The sequence below is a fragment of the Euprymna scolopes genome, chromosome 1 (assembly GCF_053919585.1).
Source record: "Euprymna scolopes isolate OS-2025 chromosome 1, ASM5391958v1, whole genome shotgun sequence".
Lineage (NCBI taxonomy): Eukaryota > Metazoa > Mollusca > Cephalopoda > Sepiida > Sepiolidae > Euprymna > Euprymna scolopes.
In genome coordinates, this window is record NC_136482.1 from 27,842,172 (window position 1) to 27,860,984 (window position 18,813).

General features: G+C 35.5%; 1 protein-coding gene across 2 annotated transcripts in view; it reads right to left on the bottom strand.

The window, feature by feature from the left end:
- LOC145290256 (uncharacterized) overlaps positions 1 to 7,835 on the bottom strand; it is a 103,219-nt gene extending 95,384 nt beyond the window's left edge. Inside the window, exon 1 of one of the 2 annotated variants that reach the window (XM_080136485.1) lies at positions 7,554 to 7,835. Coding sequence is in view for 1 of the 2 variants with exons in the window: in XM_080136475.1 (XP_079992601.1) it covers positions 7,554 to 7,644 (91 nt within the window). In the remaining variant the exon portion in view is untranslated. The remainder of the gene's footprint in view (positions 1 to 7,553) is intronic. The other variant, XM_080136475.1, reaches the window with a different exon arrangement.
- Between the last annotated feature and the right edge of the window lie 10,978 nt (positions 7,836 to 18,813).

An 18,813-nucleotide genomic window follows, 5' to 3' on the forward strand; every position in this document is an offset into this window, starting at 1 on the left:
CTTTGACCCCTATTATGACCCCTTAAAATTTATTGTTTTGGGCTCAAACCAAGCTATTAAGTTAGATCCATGTTATTGCTTTGGGCTCAAATCAAGTTATTAAGTTAGATCCAAGGAACCTATATCTAAAATTTCAAGTGTTTAGACCCAAAATTTTCGGAGGAGTTTGGTAGAGTTCTCAAAGGTCAAATCGTTGAACTTTGACTCCTTAATCGCCAAATTTTGGATCAAAAACCGATCACATCGATTTTCCCAAATCTCAGTACCCTGTATATCAAATTTCGAGTCTGTAGACTAAAAATTGACAGAGTTATTGCGTAGGGAAATGTACACAGACACACACATAGACCCACACACACAGACACGTTCACTACCAAGTATTAGCAAGCCTTACAAAGGGTAGTAGAAAAGTGTGAAAAGAAAACTTCTAACAATTTCAAAATGGTGGCATTAATGGAATTAGTGAATTCCAAACTTCTTCATACTTCTACACACAAAAAAAAATGTGGCGACATTTCTTTTCTGGTTTCAGTTTATATGTCTGTACAGGGGAAATATAAGGCAATAAAATTCCAGACTACAGATAGAAAATAATTTTGCTAATTACTATCTTTGATATCGTTTGACAAGTTAGTTTTCACGTTTCTCAGCTACTGACAAAGACGCACAAGAGACAGTGTAAATTTGCGTATATTTTTAAAACTATTTTAAAGACAGTCAAAATGTGCTTCATGAATTGAAAATTAAGTATGGGGTTGTTTTACAATACACATAGGTACGAAAAGTGGTCAAAAACAAATGTATAATAAATAAATGTTATCAAAGGCAAGATAAGTCACTCTTCTACATTTCTGAATAAGTTTTTAGTGATTTTACTCACTTTAAAATGTTTAATTTAATTTTATTTTAATCGTGTCGAGCGTTAAGTGAGAATAAAAAAAAATTGCCGTAACTTGTAACAAGTAGCGGCTATTTTTCCTTATTCTCACCTAACGCTCGGCACGATTTGTTTTTCGGGCCAAATAAACATGGGAAAACTCGTTGCTGACATCAAGAATGCAAAATACTTTGGTATACCTTTTGATAGCACACCAGACGTTTCGCATGCAATTAAATGTCAACAGTAGTCAGATATGTACATATCAGCAATGGCGCAGTTCAATTCCTGGATTTTTTACATTTAAAAGGTAAAACAGCTATTGCATTGACTTATGATATCCTCGAGAAATTAGAAAACAAACAAAGAACTAGATATTAAGTTCTGTCGCTGGTCAAGGACATTAATCCAAGGACCGTTTTTGTACCTTGTTCTAATCATTCTTTGAACGCTTGTGGGAAGCATTCGTTTTCTAACAATCCCTCTTGTGTAACATTTTTGGAAGTCTTGAGGCGCTGTACATTTTTTCGCTCTGTTGACCCGTCGCTAGGATGTGTTAGTAAAGTACACAGGTCTTACAATGAAGAGATTATCCACAACTTGCTGGTGTGCACATGCTGATGCAGTGAAGCCAGTTATACAGAGGTTTAACCAGTTTGTGAAAGCTGTTGATGCTCTGTGTGATGCCGAAGAAAGCGACGAGACAGGAGGCGCTGCGCACAATCTGTTGCCAGCTATATGTAACTTTTCTTTCATTGCTTTCTTGTTATTCTGGAGCGATGTTTTATAAGAAGTAAACGTAGCTAAGAAGTATATGCAAACACCAGGTATTACCTTGGACATGGTTGCTACTAAACTAAGGGCTTTCAATGTCTTTTTTGAAGAGCAGCGTACGAATACCGTCTAGCAAGCACTTGCAAACTTGATATCTCTACAGAGAGGATAATCAGAAGAAAAAACAGAATGCGAGGAGAGGAGACAAGAGATGCTGGATTTTCATGACCACAGGACACTAAGAAAGCTATGTTAGAGTGTCTGGATTGTTTCCATATCGAGTTGGATACCAAAGTACAGGCAATGACTGACATTTTGTTGAGTTTTTCTGCCGTTCAGCCGGATCACATTATTTGTGTCGGTAAGGAAGAAATACAATTGTCTGTTGCCAAGCTCACAGCTATGTATGATGAGCTATCTGAAGAAGACCTTTGTCTAGAAATTCCACGTTTAAGGCGACGCCTACAAGCAGTTGAAATAAACTTGGAAGAAGCCAAGTACAGGACTGTACTGCAATTCCTACAATTTATCATCAAGTGAGACTTTGCTGTTGAGTCATTGCCATATCTCACGCTGGCTCTAAAATTCCTTCTGACAATATGTTTCTGTGGCATCGCGTGAAAAGTTTATCCAAAATGAAACTTATAAAAAAAATTACCTCCGGTCAACCATGAGTCAGTCAAGACTGTCGGATCTGGCTGTTCTGTCCATTGAAAACGAACTTACAAGACAAACAGATTTTGACAATGTCACTTACCAGTTTGCCACAAGAAAACAAGAAAGCATTCATTCTAGGACTATAATATCGAAGGTATATCCTTTTGTGATTTGCCGTGTTTTGCGTTGAAATATTGTGAAAGTGAATATTTGCTTTTAAAGATCAAAGTATGATGGGGCATAGGGTTTTATGTAATGTTACAATATTTAATGAAAATATTTATTGGGATTTGTTTTGTCCCCGCTTTTTTAACACTATTTTATTTATTTTTGTTTTCGTTTTATATAAATACAACTACAAACCAGAATGAAAAATGGAAGAAACGAAAATTTCTTTTTCTTTTACAAATGTCCATTTCAAATTTGATATGATCAAACAAAACTGTAAAAATGGTATAAAAGTTGTTTCGGTACTTATGCAGTTTTGTTACCGCGATTTTTCCGAATTTTCTGGAACGTTTCTGGGCAGATATCGGAAGAATCGGGATATGCCGATGCAAAAACGCGATAAAGACAAAAAACGCAATTAACGCAAAATACTTGCTAATATATCTTAAGAAGAAAATAATTAAAACACCAAAAATGGCACTGTTAAACTTTTAATTTAACAAGAAAACGAAAACGAAGTAAAACAAGATATGATTTTTTTGTAGATATCTTTTTATGAAACTTTTAATTAAAATTTTTGTTTGGATTTATTGTTGTTTGGGGCCATTGTTGTTTTTTAGGGGGGGGAGAACAATGTTATGAATTTTTTCTTGTTAGTTATTAATTTTTTACCGATAGTTAGTGGTCATGTTTATGCTTTTTTTTCTTTTGTTTTGTTTTTATTTAAAAAAAAATAATAATGTAGAGGTTAGGGTGATTGGCAAAGTTTCTTTTGCTGCAATATGTAGGGGACTAGGATATATAAATACCGATCCCGTTACAAAAGAATAATGAAACGAATGGAATTGAAGGAAACAAAAACTCAATTGATGGATAAGATAAACGTGTCGTTTATTTACTGTTGAAAGAATGAATGTTTTAGATATAACACGTGTTCATGTCCGCGAGGATGTAACCATCTTTCGTTGCGGGACTGGTGTTGTAGAAAGAAAAGGAAATGTGTGTTCATCTCAAGTTCGGGTCACTATCGTTTGTTCGCGCGTGGGAAGAGAAGTGTGTGATGTAGTGGAAATTGGAATGATAGTCCAGCGTGTAGACAAAGAAGAGGATAGAGAGTTGACATCAGTTAGCAGTCAGCTACGCGAAGGTGTTCTCAGGGACCAGTAGTAGATATAGAGAGAAAGAGTGAGAATGTGTACGTACGATCTGTTAGCTTTTTGGTACGCGTGGTCGGTCGAAAGCTGGGCCTAAAAGGGTTAGAAACAGCTTGTCTCTTTGTTTTATACTCGTTTCCGGTGGTCTTTTGCGCATGAGTATATTTCCTTTGAAAGCGGAAGTGACGTTGTCCATGCGTGCGTATGCGTGCGTGTATGTGAGTACATGTGTGTACGTTAGCGTGTGTGTATATACATGTGAATGTGAGTGTATGTACGCGAACGTGAATATATGTACGTGTGTGGACGTGGGCGCGTATGTTTGTGTGCGCGTATGTATATAACAAGTAATATAGCTTGAAATGTGAATGTGTGTTTGTGTGAGACGAGGAAAGGCTCGCGCAAATAGCAGACAATAACCGCGAAGGTAGAGAAGATGAAAGAAAGCTGAGGGAAATATTGAGCTACTTGGTTCATTATGCAATCGAAAGGATCTTTGAATTTCTGTCTCCACATAAACCCTGTCAGGTAGCTTTCTAATAGTTCCCTATTGGTCCCACATTCGATTTTGTTTCTTTGCTTTGATTCCTTTCACATTCTCTTGATGTGGTTCGTTGTCGTGTGTGTAGCAGGGTCAACAAAGTTTATAGATTCATTATAGGCACCGCCAAAAATGGCCGCAAAATGAAGTTGTTGTTGTTTTTTAAAACTAAATTACATTTATTAAAATCCATTATTTCTGAGTAACTTTTTTTTTTCCAGAAAGATAAAACCCTGAATTTTATCACATAGAAAACAGAATAATGTAAAACTTTTTCTACTATTTTTAATTAAATTTTAAATGTTAAATTTTCCCAAAAAGTTAACAATTGACATTTTTTGTCTTGCACAAAAAACGTACTTAAATATTAAAAAAAAAAAAAGGTTTTTGAAATAATTAATTTATTTATTTATTGTCTAACTAAGATTTAGGATGATTTTCTAAGAGAATATGCAAAAATATTATAATATAAGTACCTGAATTTCAAATAATTCCACTTATTCATATAGGTAACCAGATATTTCGCGTTCATGTAGAGTCGAGATCGACTCTGTTTACGTTTGCGGATTATAAGAAGAAAACTATGGAAGACCAAACAGGCCAAAAAAACTTATTTTTCAGTGACGAAAATTTCAATGTATTATAAAGCTGAGGCTGGCCAGTACCAGATGGGTGACCATTTGTATGAGTTTGTTTTTTAATGTATATGTGTATGGGGGCCAGACTCCCCAAAATGGGGGGGGGGCAATTTAAAGCAGAATAAAAAAAAATTATTTCAGCGCGTTTGGTCCACCTTAGTCGAAAGGCGGCAAACGTTTTCAAACGGGATCGAAAAAAATGATGCTATTTTTAACACAAAGGGTACAACATTTATCGAATTTTTTTTTTTTTTGTATCAATTATTCAAAGCATGCCCTGTTTAATAATGGTCATGCATTATTCGGCTCGCTAAAAAAAAATTGTTAATTTATTTATCAAAAATTTTAAAATGGCTTTTTTCGTATAAATATTAAAAAAAATTTTTTTTTGTTTTGCTTAACTTTAATTAATTATTTTACTTAACATATTCACCGAATTTCACACTTCAAAACTCAAAAGCGGGATAATTAAACACAATCGAAGTTCTGATATTCAGACGTCAAAATAAGGTATGCAAACAATTTTTTTTTTTTTTTTATCTATAATTCTGTCCCTTACAACAACACAATATGTTTTGTTCAGTTTCAGATGATTATTTTAAGCATATTTGTTCCAACTTCAAAACAAGGGGGGGTTGTAAGCAAAAAAAAATATATATATAAATATCGTTTATGAAAAATAAGTACACTGTTATAAAGTTCATTCTTCTCCTAATAATCGCTGAAAATTTCGTATTGATCGGATAATTACCTGATTTTTGGTAGATTTTTAAAAAGACGGTCCGTCAAAAAGTACTGACCTGCCCCCCGCCCCCCAATTTTGGCGGTGCCTAATTCATTATCTTAATTATCTGGATCTTTGGCAAAAAGAACTTTTTAAAGTGTGAACTTTGACAAAAAAATAATTGAATAAAAAAAAATTATAGAATTTTTTAGCGTATGCTAACTTGAATTCGATTGACTAAGCGGCTCGGCATATTCCGGTTCTTTTCGATATCTGCCGGGAAAACGCTCGTAAAGGTTCGAAAAAATCGCGATAACAAAACTGCATATGTACCGTTTTTTTTCTTTCTAGTGTAGATTTAAATATGAAACAAAAAGATCGTTAATTCACAGTTTCTTTTTTTTTCTATTTTTTTAAGTGCCTTATTTTTTCTTTTCTTCGTAATTTTGTTTTTCTGGCAATTTATTTATCACCACTTGATCCTCTTCTATTTTATTTTATTCGTTTCGTTTCGTGAGTGGATAAGGTAGGTTGGCTGTTACGTGTCTTTTTGTTTTCAAACCATTTTTTTTTTCGATTTTATTCACTAACTGATTTTTCCTTTTTCTTTTTTTTTTGGGGGGGGGACCTTTTCGGAGTTTCTATTCGTCTGCGTTTCTAACGCCCCTTTTCTTCTTCATAACAATTAATTTATTTATTCATCCATTTACTAAGTGACTCGTCATAGTATACACTAGCATTGTTTTACAATTTGTCATTGTTCTGAGAGAGCCAACGCTATTTTATTAAGAGATTCGTTAATTTTTCATCTCATATTTTAAGACGCTAATAATGCTGCTAATACGTTTTCACGGGCGGTTTACAAGAACATACTTTCATGTTTCTTGCTTTTTTTGGGGGGGGGTATTCAATTATAGAACTTGTCTAGCTTTTTAAGAGGTGCTTCTGCAGCTTAATCAATCGTTTTCCGTAAATAACGCGCCGACATTAACCAAGCAGAAGAACCATTTAATATTTCACAAAAATTGTTTACATAAGGGGGGATGTTGTGGTGTCCCCCCCCCCATTCAGCATAGGGTTTAGTGGGGTCAGTGGATTGACATTTTAGCGGACTGCCCCGGGTGACGTTTACTCTAGCTACGCCACTGCTAAGTCAACCACTAACCACAATTACTGATTTTTTGTTCGTAGTCGATCTGTCGTATTTTGGTTTTTAGAAATATGGAGTTTAAGACTGTAAGGTAAGATATGATGTTTATAATATTTCTTCATGGCAGGGATAAATAAGTTATTTTGAAGCCTTTAAATGTTCCATTAAAAGTATTTTGTATTCCGGAGTGCTCCTCAACTAAATTAAAAAGATCAATTTATATTTAAGCCATGTAAATTATTTAAAGTGAAATAGATTTTGGCATTACTCCTGAGCAGTATATTTTTTACTCATGATCACGTTTTAGTAAAAAACAAAAAGCACGATAACTCCTAGGTTTTAGGAAAAATATAGTAAATAAAGGAACAACGATAACTTAACTACTTTTGTGTGTGTGTGTGTGTGTGTGTGTGTGTGTGTGTGTGTGTGTGTGTGTGTGTGTGTGTGTGTGTGTGCCAATGGTGGCTAGACACAAGATCAGACATCATTTCCAAAAGCAAGCGTACTAGGACAAGCCTACTATGGCTTCCAAAAATGGCTGAGCACTGAGCAGTACCATCGGTATTCTCTTAGAGGATTAGCAATAAAGTAACCCCTTCTGAGAAAGAAAGTAATGCCTGGGAGGATTGACTTCTTAAGACTAGATAGAACCCTATCTCAGCAACAATAAATAAATAAATAAATAAAAAATGTTCAAAGAAAAGAAAGACAATAAACTTCAGCATATTTGATAGTGCAATGTCGAGTGGGTTCCGCACGATGCGAAAACAAACGGTCGTCCTCATTTTGAATTATTATAAGGTGCATATCAAAAGTAAATCTATTTAAAAAGAAACATTTAAAATTAAGTAAATAAAAATGTTTACTCACAATATTTTCCAGTCGCCACATATTTAGTATTGTTAATGAAAAAACTGGCGCTGAAAAATAATGCAACGTATAATAATAGCGGAGACTGCATTTCAACGTTTCTCACAACTGGCAGGTAATGACGGTGTCGTTTAAATCTCTATGTCAGAGAACAGTATTCATAATTTCAGGCAATCAATAATTATCGGGCTGAGAAAGTGGACACGGATGATTTGATTCGCAGTATTTAACACCTTGGAGACAGTAAACAACGTATGCGTCTTCTTCTTCTTCTTCTTCTTCTTCTTCTTCTTCTTCTTTGCATGTTTTTGAAACACGTGGTCATACAATAGTTTTCCACTTTTTTCACGCAGTCCTTTGCATTATTGTTGTATTATGGAAGTTATTTCAAGCTGCACAGGTTTGGCAGTAGAACGTTTAGCTACATTGTTGTACAATACAATAAAATACGTATAAGATACGTTTGAAAGCCAAATTACAACGCAATATTATAAAAAAAAAATAAACAAGTATTTGTTTGAAATTTATATATTTCAGAGTCAAACTCCTTTCTCGGAATTTTGTACATTTTTTTTTAACTTTCTTGCCAACTTCGCAAGAAAGATCATCATGGCAAGAAAGAAGAACAAAGAAAAAAATGTACAAAATTCTGAGGAAGGAATTTGACTCCGAAATATATAAATTTCAAACAAATAAATATTTGTTTATTTTCATAATATTGCATTGTAAGTAGGTTTTCAAACGTATCTTATGCGCATTTTATTGTATTTTAAAATTCAATCAACGCTTCTATCCCAGAATCCACTACCCTTACTTTAATATATTCTTGTGTTTTGTTTAATAAATTTCCTTTTTTTTTATATTTCTCCACTAAGTAAAATTTCTGTTATTTTTATTGCAAGCGGGTTTCCAAATTAATCTTAGCGCTAATACTTTTTATATTTTGTTTCTATATTTATTTAGAGAATGTAGTGCTATTTCTGCATTTTCCATATAGACTTTCACTGTTATAACTATATCTGAACTGGAATTATTTTCCCCTGTATATATCTTTTGTTCAGTATTGATATTATTATTCACTGTTGCCTTTTAGATGATATTAGCTGTTAAATAGTTATTCATTATTGGGCAATTATCTCTTATTCTACAAGTGTATGAGCAACATTAATTAAAAGCATTAATATCTCTATTACTGTTACTATTGATAATTATTGTTTATTTCTTTATTCATTATTGATTGTATGTTATTAATAAAATAATAGACAAATTTGTATTATCTTTTTTTATTTAACTAAATTTCCAATCTAATTCTTCCTGATTAAAGCAATCTTACCTGTGTTCAATAGATTATACAACGTGAAAAATCAATTGGAGTAGATTTTGTATACACAAAAGAAATCGATACCCTTTCAGACAGTTCTTAATAATTGTTAGCTTACCTTCCTTTCAAATATTATATGCTAGCTAATCAGTATCCCAGTGTTGCCCAGGAAAGTAGGTAAACCACAAAAATTCCATGAAAGATAGCCACTGATTAGGCAAGCCAGAAAGGAAGTTAAATGCTTGCACCAATCAGTGCCGAGCTTAGAAATTGAGCATAGATTCAAAATCGTAATGGCGAATGTCGTTCCTGCTGTTTACATTTTGACTGCCACAGTTCTAAATATAAGTGTCAAATACGACCAAAGATGGAGTAAGAAAGTGACCGCCAGAATACTGTTTCTTGCCTTAATAGAGTAAAAAAATAACATTTGCAATCTAGTGAGTGATGATCTCGATGTTTTCTACAGACTTTTTCTCACCTGAGCGATGTTGATTCTACGTTATTTCCTACGAAATCTCTGGTTCCTGCTTGAATTTTCCTTTGGCACCAGAGCTAACAGAGTTTAGGCCATTGTTTCCCCTCTTCATATTCATTAATATGTTTCTGGTCTTGTGCAATTCCAGGAAGTCCATCATTCCAAGTTTTACCTTCTCATCCATTGAGAAGTGGTTAAGTTTTTATTAATCGCTTGAAGTGGGTCTACTGAGGAATGTTGACTGGGCTGCCTAGGCATTTTCCGCAGGCTAGAGTGCTCTTCTTTTAGTGTCTCAAAACCCACTTTTCGGTCCCTGTGTTTTTTTTGTTTTGTTTTTTTTTACATGGAGGTCACCACTTATCAAGGCCCGGAGGCCACTCAGGGATAAGGGTTATTGCGTGTACAGTAATCAATGAGATAGTATTGTAGCAATCATTAGTATTGGAGATTTGATAGAGTGTCTTACTTAAGAGGGCGGTTTGTCAGAAATTTGTTTATGTTGGACTTGAAGACATGCAAGTTGTAGTCAGGTAGGAAACATGCAAACGGAAGAGTTCCACAGTCGTGCACTTCTGAGAAAGAAGCTCTGCTCATGGAATCTACGTTTGGATTTAGGCACAGATAAAGAGTGGGAAAAATTATTGACAGTAGTTTCAGCCAGACGGGTGTTTCTTGTGAAAGATTAGTGAGGGGAATGAGATGTGAGCTCAGACGAGCACTTGACATGGAAATAACGATAAAACAAAGACAGACTCACAACGTCTCTTCTATGGGAGAGAGGCTGCAGGGAAGAGAAAAGGGCATCCCCCTCTAAGCCACGAAGTCTATTTTGTACTCTGTCAAGGCAGGATAGACTGTTTTTAGCAGCTCCTGTCCAGATGTGGCATCAGTACTCCATCCTTGGATGTACATGGCTATTATACAGATAGAGAATTGCATCAGTAGTGAGATATCTTCTGGAGCGGGAGAAGGATCTCACCATTTTCCCAGCATCCTTGCCAACAGACCTGATGTACGTGTTCCATTTCAGATCATGAGTAAAGGTCAAACCCAAAAACTTTGATTATGTAAAGATAGAAGCTTGGTTTTGGATGCATTAAAAGTAACCAGCCACCTCTTCCCCCACTGTACCACGCGCTCAAGACCAGAAGAGATAGAATTAGAGAGAACCGTGTCAATTATGGCCTTTGATGTGTTGCCATAGATAGTCGTGTCAGAACATAGCATATATGTCAACGAATAATTAAAGTGTGTTTTGGGATATCATTGATGTAGATCAGGAAGAGAGTTGGGCCCAGGATGGACCCCTGGGGGATTCCAGCATTAATACTGTGGGCCTCTTATTTCTGCCCATCAACCACTACTCTTATGAACCTATCAGAGAGAAATGATTTAATGATTGAGAAAACATTTCCAGTAATACAGTAGCTGGAAATCTTGTGAAGTAGGCCCTTATGCCATACCTTATCGAAGGCCTTTGATATGTCAAGAGCAATTGCCCTAGAAAGGAAGCCTTTGTCAAGAGATTCACTAATCCTATGAGATATAACCGTTAGCACATCTGCTGTAGATCTTGCGGAGCGGAAACCATATTGCATGTCACTAAGAAGGTTATTTCTGCTGAGGTGGTTGACTACTTCTCTATTTAATATGAATTCCAGCAACTTACTCATGACACACAGGAGACTTATTGGTCTGTACTGAGAGGGAGATGACTTATCACCTGAGTTCTTAAATACAGGACATACTGATGAGGTTTCCAGGGTGTTGGAAAGCACTTCTCCTTAAGGCAACGCTTAAACAGTTTTGTAAGTATGGGGGCAATTTCTGGTTGGAGTTTTTTCAGCACTATAATTGGGATGCCGTCAGGGCCAGTTGCTTTACTGGAATCAAGGTTCTTGATCAGCTTGTCGACCTCACGCACAGATATTTGTATGTTGCATAGCGTGTTGTCTGTTATAGGAGGAAATATGGGGAGTTGATGGCCTTCGTTGCATAGGGTAGAATTAGCTGCAAAGTTCTTGGCAAATTGTTTGGCCTTGTCTGATGCTGACGAGATAACCTCAGGTCCATTGATGATGATTGGGATAGAACGCACGCTTCTATTCAGGATCCTGCCAAAACTGGTGGGAACCAAACCGCTGCTCAGCTACTTTGGATTTAACGGACTGAGCATATAGCTCTCTTGCATTTTTTATTACTTTTTACAGTGGTTGCTGGCAGTCCTGAAAGCAGCTTTAGTCTCAGTACATCTGTTATGTTGGTAGCTATGGAAAAAGTGATTTCTGTGCGCGATGGCAGCAGCACATTCTAGGGAGAACAATGGCTGGCTGTTAGGTTTTTGTTGGAACTTTTTGGATTGTATGAATCGGTCTATGCTTACAATTAACCATTCGGTCAGGTCTGATACTATAGAGGACACATCCTTTTTAAACATGGAGTGCAAAGGTAGATCAGATATGAATGTACGGAAGCCATTCCAGTCAGCCATAGAGTATCAATATACAGTATGGTGGAGAGATACGTCTGAAGACTTATTACATTTCATTTTTATCTTAACTGATACAACGGAGTGGTCGGAGGATCCCAGAGGAGATAGAACGGAACATGAACATAGCTCAGGGAAGTTGTGAGGAAAAGGTCTAGAAGGCTAGCATACTGACTAGTAGTATCGGGCACACGGGTGGGTTCGTGAACAATCTGAGTGAGATCATAGGCAGTGGCAAAATCATGACAGAACCTGCCCTCGTCATCGGTCTTATTTGAGTGGGTCAGCCATTCCCCATTATGGACATTGAAGTCACCGCAAATGTGAATTTTAGCCGAAGGATAAGCAGATAGGATGTGGTCAATTTTCTCAGATATGCTCTTAAAGATAGTATATAAGCACATATAAGTTAAATTAGGGTCTTCTCTGGAGATATCCCTACGATATGGAAAGTTGTGTTACGTTATCCCAACCGTAGGATTGAGATTAGCATCATCACTGGTTCATGTTTGTATAACATTAATCTACTGAATCATAAGAATACACGACAACAATATTAATGTTATTGTAATAATCATAAATAATGAATAAACATAGTAAATCGATGATCAATATTTTTATAGAGACATCTATTTAAATTGAGAGTGATTGTTTCTGTATATGGGGGGGGACACAATCTCTCACTGATTGTAAGCGGGGTATTTGGGGGAGGGGGGAGAAATTCGGTGAGTGCGTTGAGTATATCTACCAGTATAATAAAATAAAAAAATTTCTACTTGTTTTAGAAACGATCGTATGCCTAATCATTGATATCTAATTCATGGAACTGAGATTAATAATGTAATAACTTTATTTGTCTCAAGTTCCTCTATGCTTGATCTTAAAGTTCAACCATTGAACTAATTTTAATCCCTGCAGTATTTGAGTATTGAATGTTATAATTTTAGTCCAACTTGCCTTATATTTCAAGTTGTTGCTGCCAGATTTGTTCATCTATTGAAATGCTGTGAATGGTTCGCATGTGAAGAAAATGTTGCAGTTGTTTGCTGTCTGCAAGTTTTTTCTTCCCCTCACAAATATTCCCTTAAGATTCAAAGTGGGTATATTATTGACGGGAACATATAGCGCGTTTTGACGTGATACATCGTAGGTTTCCATTAGCGAATATGTCCAGATCGTCTGAGTGTGGTCTATTCTATAAATGTTAGCATAGAACGTTAAAGAAACATTTGTTTTTGTCTTAGTTGTGAATAAGTGTTAGGTTGGCACAATTACAATGTGACTTTATTTGCATAATCCAGATTAATAGTGTCAACATTCTTGAGTTCTGACAAGAACTTGCTCTCTATAATAATTGTTCCTATCATTCTCTATATACCTAATATCAAACGGAATTTTCATAAACAGATTTTTCTATGAACTTCCCCTTTGTGCAGCCGTTAATACGGGATTATTGCAATGAAGTGTTCGGTTGATTAATTGAAATCAGAGTCGGGAATCGGAAAAATCAAGACTTTGGGGGTCTTCTTACTTTCGATGCCAAAAACTATTCTTTTAATTGATTTTTTATTTGATTTTGCTTGAAGTAAAATCTTCTACTGCGGATAGTAATGATAAATTGATGAATATCTACTGATTTTAAACTACCAATAAAAATAAAATTGATAGATTATTCCCCACAAGTGTATTTTTACATTAGATAACATATCTGTACATCTAACATGTTTTTTATGGTAATTGTGAAAAATTAATCACTTTATAGTTTAATATTTAGAGATTTATAAAGAATCAGAATCGGAATCAGTAATTGCATCGGAATCGGGAATTTAGTACGAAATCGGTAATTGCATCGGAATTGGGAATAATATTGGAATCGTTTCATTACTATTTCAATGCTGACTGCAAAAATGTTGTCTTTAAATCCAATGAACGAAAAGTCTCAATGACTTATGGAAGAGTTGTATTAGATTAATTTGAGGTAGTAAATGTTACCTTGATTTCCTCTAAGTATGACTGTGTTGTGAGAGTCAGATGTGTTGAAATTAATGTAAGAAATTTATAATGGTAATTTCAAAACATACATCAGTTATTGACCAGAAGTGTAATTATATTGAAATCATATGTAGTACCTGTGTTTAGAGTCCCATTGTAATTGGATTTATAGGGGAAAACACGACTTTATTTTTCATAATTATCACAAAATGGTCACCTTTATATAAATAATTGTCTTTAAATCCAATACAAATAAAATCGTGTCATAAACGTTTTTGATAAGTAATAATTTTGTTCAGTCCATTAATCATTTTCAATCCGTTGAAAATTCTTCATCAGCAAACTGACAACTTCTCAATCTTATATTAACTCTAATTTTTCATGATTCATTTTTAAAGATATGCAAACAATAAACTAGAACATTGGTTCATGATAATTTGGACTAGAATAATGTCATAAAAATGTTTAAAGGTCAGATATTTTATTAAGTTTTAATTAACAATGCATAATGGCTTAAATGAGGCGTGAAGCATCAATGTCCATATATTGGGTTTTACTGTGTCTCTTGGTGTCGTCTAGTGACTTTGTGACATAGTCCCTGCCATTTTGGACGATAATAGCGTCTTTGGGTTTTGTCAAAAGTCACACTGACATTTAATATAAATTGGTTATAAAAGTTATGTTTTATTGAAGGAAACAAATGAAGAACATATACGCATATAAAATTAACAAAACATTTTTATATTTAAAATTTTATAATATAAAAGTTATTTTCAATCAGTAAGAGTTTATTTATTAAAAAAGATCGTGTTTGGCAACGAAAATTGTGTAATGTAATTAAAAGGCATAAAAAAACCGTTTCCACCACTCTGCAGGTTAATTTCTTCCAATTGCAAAAACACAACTCTCTGCTCACAAGACTCGCTCCTTCTATCACCAACGTTAGTTTTTTTTTTTTTTATTATTTTGGACATCGAAGCCAGGAGGAATTTACAAGCTATTTTGGCAAAAATAGGCGACCGAATAAGTCTAAGCAGCAATATCGTCAAGCTATTTACTGGAGAAAATGTGGTCGCCTGGCTTAACAAGCTGAAGCCAGTTGCGAAGCTTCAAAAGATCGAAGATGTAGCAACATTGATTTCAATATATTTGGAAGGGAATTGTGATCTACCTAGAAATGGGAGAAACTGACCTGGCCATTGCTGAGAATATCAAGAGTAAATTAAAGACAGCCTTTTCAGAGAGTGCTTTTGAGGCATACAAAAAATTGCCTAGACCGGGAAATCAGTGGATGTACAGTGATGATCATATTTATTGGCACGGTAAAATAAAAGTTAAATTTTATCTAATAAATTCTAAAAAAGGGATTAAATTAAAGAAAATAACAAAGTATATTATGTATTTTTAACTGGCCTTTCCGATGCAGCAATCAGATTTTAGAAAAAATAAATAACAAAGAAACAACAAACATAATTGCAAAAAACCCTTGTTCAAAATTATTGGCACGATTTATTTAATAATCAATTGTATAGCCTTTGGCCTTGATTACCTTCCTCAGTCGCTTTTCATAGTTTACAACCAAGTTGTTGCACTCTTCAGTAGTAATTTTAGCCCACTCTTCCTGACAATAATCCTCCAATTGAATAAGATTCTTAGGCTTCCTTTGCATTACCCTCAATTTTAATGTTCTCCATAAATTTTCAATTGGATTAAGGTCTGGGCTTTGTGATGGCCACTCCAAAACATTAATATGATTGTCCTCAAGCCATTTCTTAGTCAGTTTAGCCGAATGCTTTGGGTCATTATCTTGCATGAACCACCAACGACGACCAAGTGAGAGCTCTTTAGCAGAGTCTTTCAGGTTTTCATCCAATATTTTAACATAATCTTCCTTTTTTATGCTACCTGTGACCTTAACAAGTCGCCCTGGTCCAGAGGCAGCAAAGGATCCCCAAAACATCAAACTGCCTCCACCGTGCTTCACTGTGGGTATGGTGTTCTTAGGCAGGAAAGCTTCGCCAGATTTTCTGTAAATATAAGACACTTTATTATGGCCAAATAACTCTATTTTCGTTTCGTCAGTCCATAGAACACGTTTCCAGAATGCAACATCTTTATCAATATGACGTTTTGCAAAGGCTAGCCTTGCTTTCAGGTGCATAGGCTTCAATAAGGGAGTCTTTCTCGGACGACATGCTTTTAAACCAGCTCTCTTCAAAACTCTACCAACTGTATGTCGAGATACATTCACTCCAGAGGTGCTCTGTTCATCAACAATCTCCCCAACAGAGATCCTTGGGTTTTGTTTTACTTGTCGAACAATTTTCCGTTCATCTCTTGGGGAAAGAATCCTTTTTCTCCCTCTAAACTCATAACGTGGCCTTGCGATTTGAACTTGTTTATTATGGCTCTAACAGTGGATTTGGGAAGGTTTAGCTTCTTTGAAATCTTATCATAGCCCTCCCCATTGGTATGGCATGCTACAACAAGCTTCCTGACGTCTTCGCTGTGTTCCTTAGTTTTAACCATGGCGATTGAAAATTATAATTTAGTCACTTATAATAGTTTAAATAAATCGCTATCTAAAAATTATCTGAAAAAAATTATTCACTGAATTAGCGTTAAACAAGCATAATATGGCTATAAAAAAGTTCAGAAAGCACGTAAACCGGAAATTGATTGATATTATACTGATACTAAAAGAAAAACAAAGCCGTGCCAATAATTTTGAACAAGGGTTTTTTGCAATTATGTTTGTTGTTCCTTTGTTATTTATTTTTTCTAAAATCCGATTGCTGCATCGGAAAGGCCAGTTAAAAATACATAATATACTTTGTTATTTTCTTTAATTTAATCCCTTTTTAAGAATTTATTAGACAAAAATTAACTTTTATTTTACCGTGCCAATAAATATGATCATCACTGTATATGCGGTGGAAATAAGGCATTTAGCAGAATTGGCTGGGTATAAAGGGCACAAAGAAAACCATTAAGCTGGCTGTCGTGAGTGGTTTTCCTGACCTCATCTCCATGGAGCTGCAGTAAATAAGTGAGATTGAAATCATGGAGGTGGAAGAGATTTTCAGGCATCCTGGTGAATTGAGGGCAGTTGCAGTCTCTATGGCAAACAATCCCAGCCGAAAGGAACAATTGGTGAAAGGACAAAAGCATAAATTTACGAGTAAATGTTTCAGATGTCAAGGACCCCACCTGTTCAACTGTTAAGAGACAGTAAAGAGCCGCGACAAGGCATTATCTATTTTCGGTGTGGCCAGGTTGGGCACATTGACAGGGAGTGTTCTGTGCTTTGTTGTATATTGATTTATATTTGAAGAGATATATTAAAACGTGTCATGTGTTATCTAGTGGATGTGAGATATTGTTCTTTTAACAGACAGATAATAAACGTATAAATCGTATGTATGTTGTTTAGCCAGGAGGACATGATATTGACGTGTAAACCGAATCATGTTGTATCAGACTTATCACACGGGATATTTTTACAGTTCATATATAAGAAGAATAATATATGCTTCATACCTTTTTCTTGAAGAGTTCTTCTGTATCTTTCCGCTGCTCCATGATGAACCATGAAACGATCTGAGACATCTGTTCTTATTTGTGAAACCATAAAACAACTCTTTATATTTTTATAATATAAATTTATTACAGTTGTCTCAAATGGTTTTCACATGATTTGCAGTTCGTCTACATTTTCTATTCTTACAGCCCGCTCCTAGCTGTCTGTCCACTCCTGTCTAGACATCTGTCCGCTTTGGTGGTCAATTCTTAACTCTCTGAATCTCTTCAAAACTAACTACATCACGTGTTCTCTTACATCACCTAATTACGCATCTCAGACCAACCTAATGTCCACAACTAGTTATTCGTTTATTCAAAACCCCAAAATAATGTTTACATCTATTTTCTATTTTTACATTTTTTTTGCGATAAACACGTCAATCATTTCTTCCCCAATTTAATTGTTTATTTTTCTAATCATAATAACTGATCCAGCGACAATCCGTCGCTCAACTGAATTAATAATAATACAATAACAATAATAATAATGTTTTGACCCTTGACGCCGCTTGCCACAGTTAACAGATACTACGCTATGATCACAGCCTAAAGGGTCATAACATTACAATTGACAGGGATTGCTCTGTGCTTCAGAGAAATGCATAAAGGGGTACTATTACGCTAGTAGTCACCCCTTTAATACTGAGATGACGTGTGAGGGCTTGTTGCTTCAGATAGTGATCACTATCAACAGGAAGAGGGCTAGAGCCCTTATTGATACTTGCCGACTCATGGAATGGAGCAATTATTCAAGCAGTAGATGGCAGGAAGGTGAGGTGCTGTAGAGAAGCAGATACCGAACTGGTGATGAGGAATATAGTGATTGTGCTTAACAGGCTTATTGCAGGAATTCACGTGGTACTGGGTCTAGATGTGATAGACTGAGTTGGATGAGTTACGATAGCCAAAGGCCGGGTGACGTTTGGCAATCAATGTCGACCAGGAATGCCAAGAAGTTCAATCAATAGCAATACTGTCCAATTGACAAAACCCAGGCCATGTCAGATTAAGGATGGGTATTTTTGAGCCCATTTCGATGGTGACAAAGGGACTGTAGAGTGGCAATGGTCCACAGACCCACCTGTGTTAACAAACCGGGTTAACTGCTACAGAAGCACATTGAAAGGAGAGATAGAATCGCAGTTTGAAAAGGAAGTGAAGAGGTGGGAAAGGTTGAAGGAATTCTGCCACTCATGGCTGTGGTTCACCCTACCAAGAAAATAGTCAAGCCAGTGTTGGATTTCCGAGAATTAAACAAATGTGTGGCTAGTCATACAAAAGACTGAACTGCAGTGTGTGAAGAAGTTATGAGGGAGTGGAGGAGAATGGAACAATCAACTAAAATCGTGGACCTAAAGTCAACCTACCTACAAATCCATGTGGACGAAAAACTATGGCA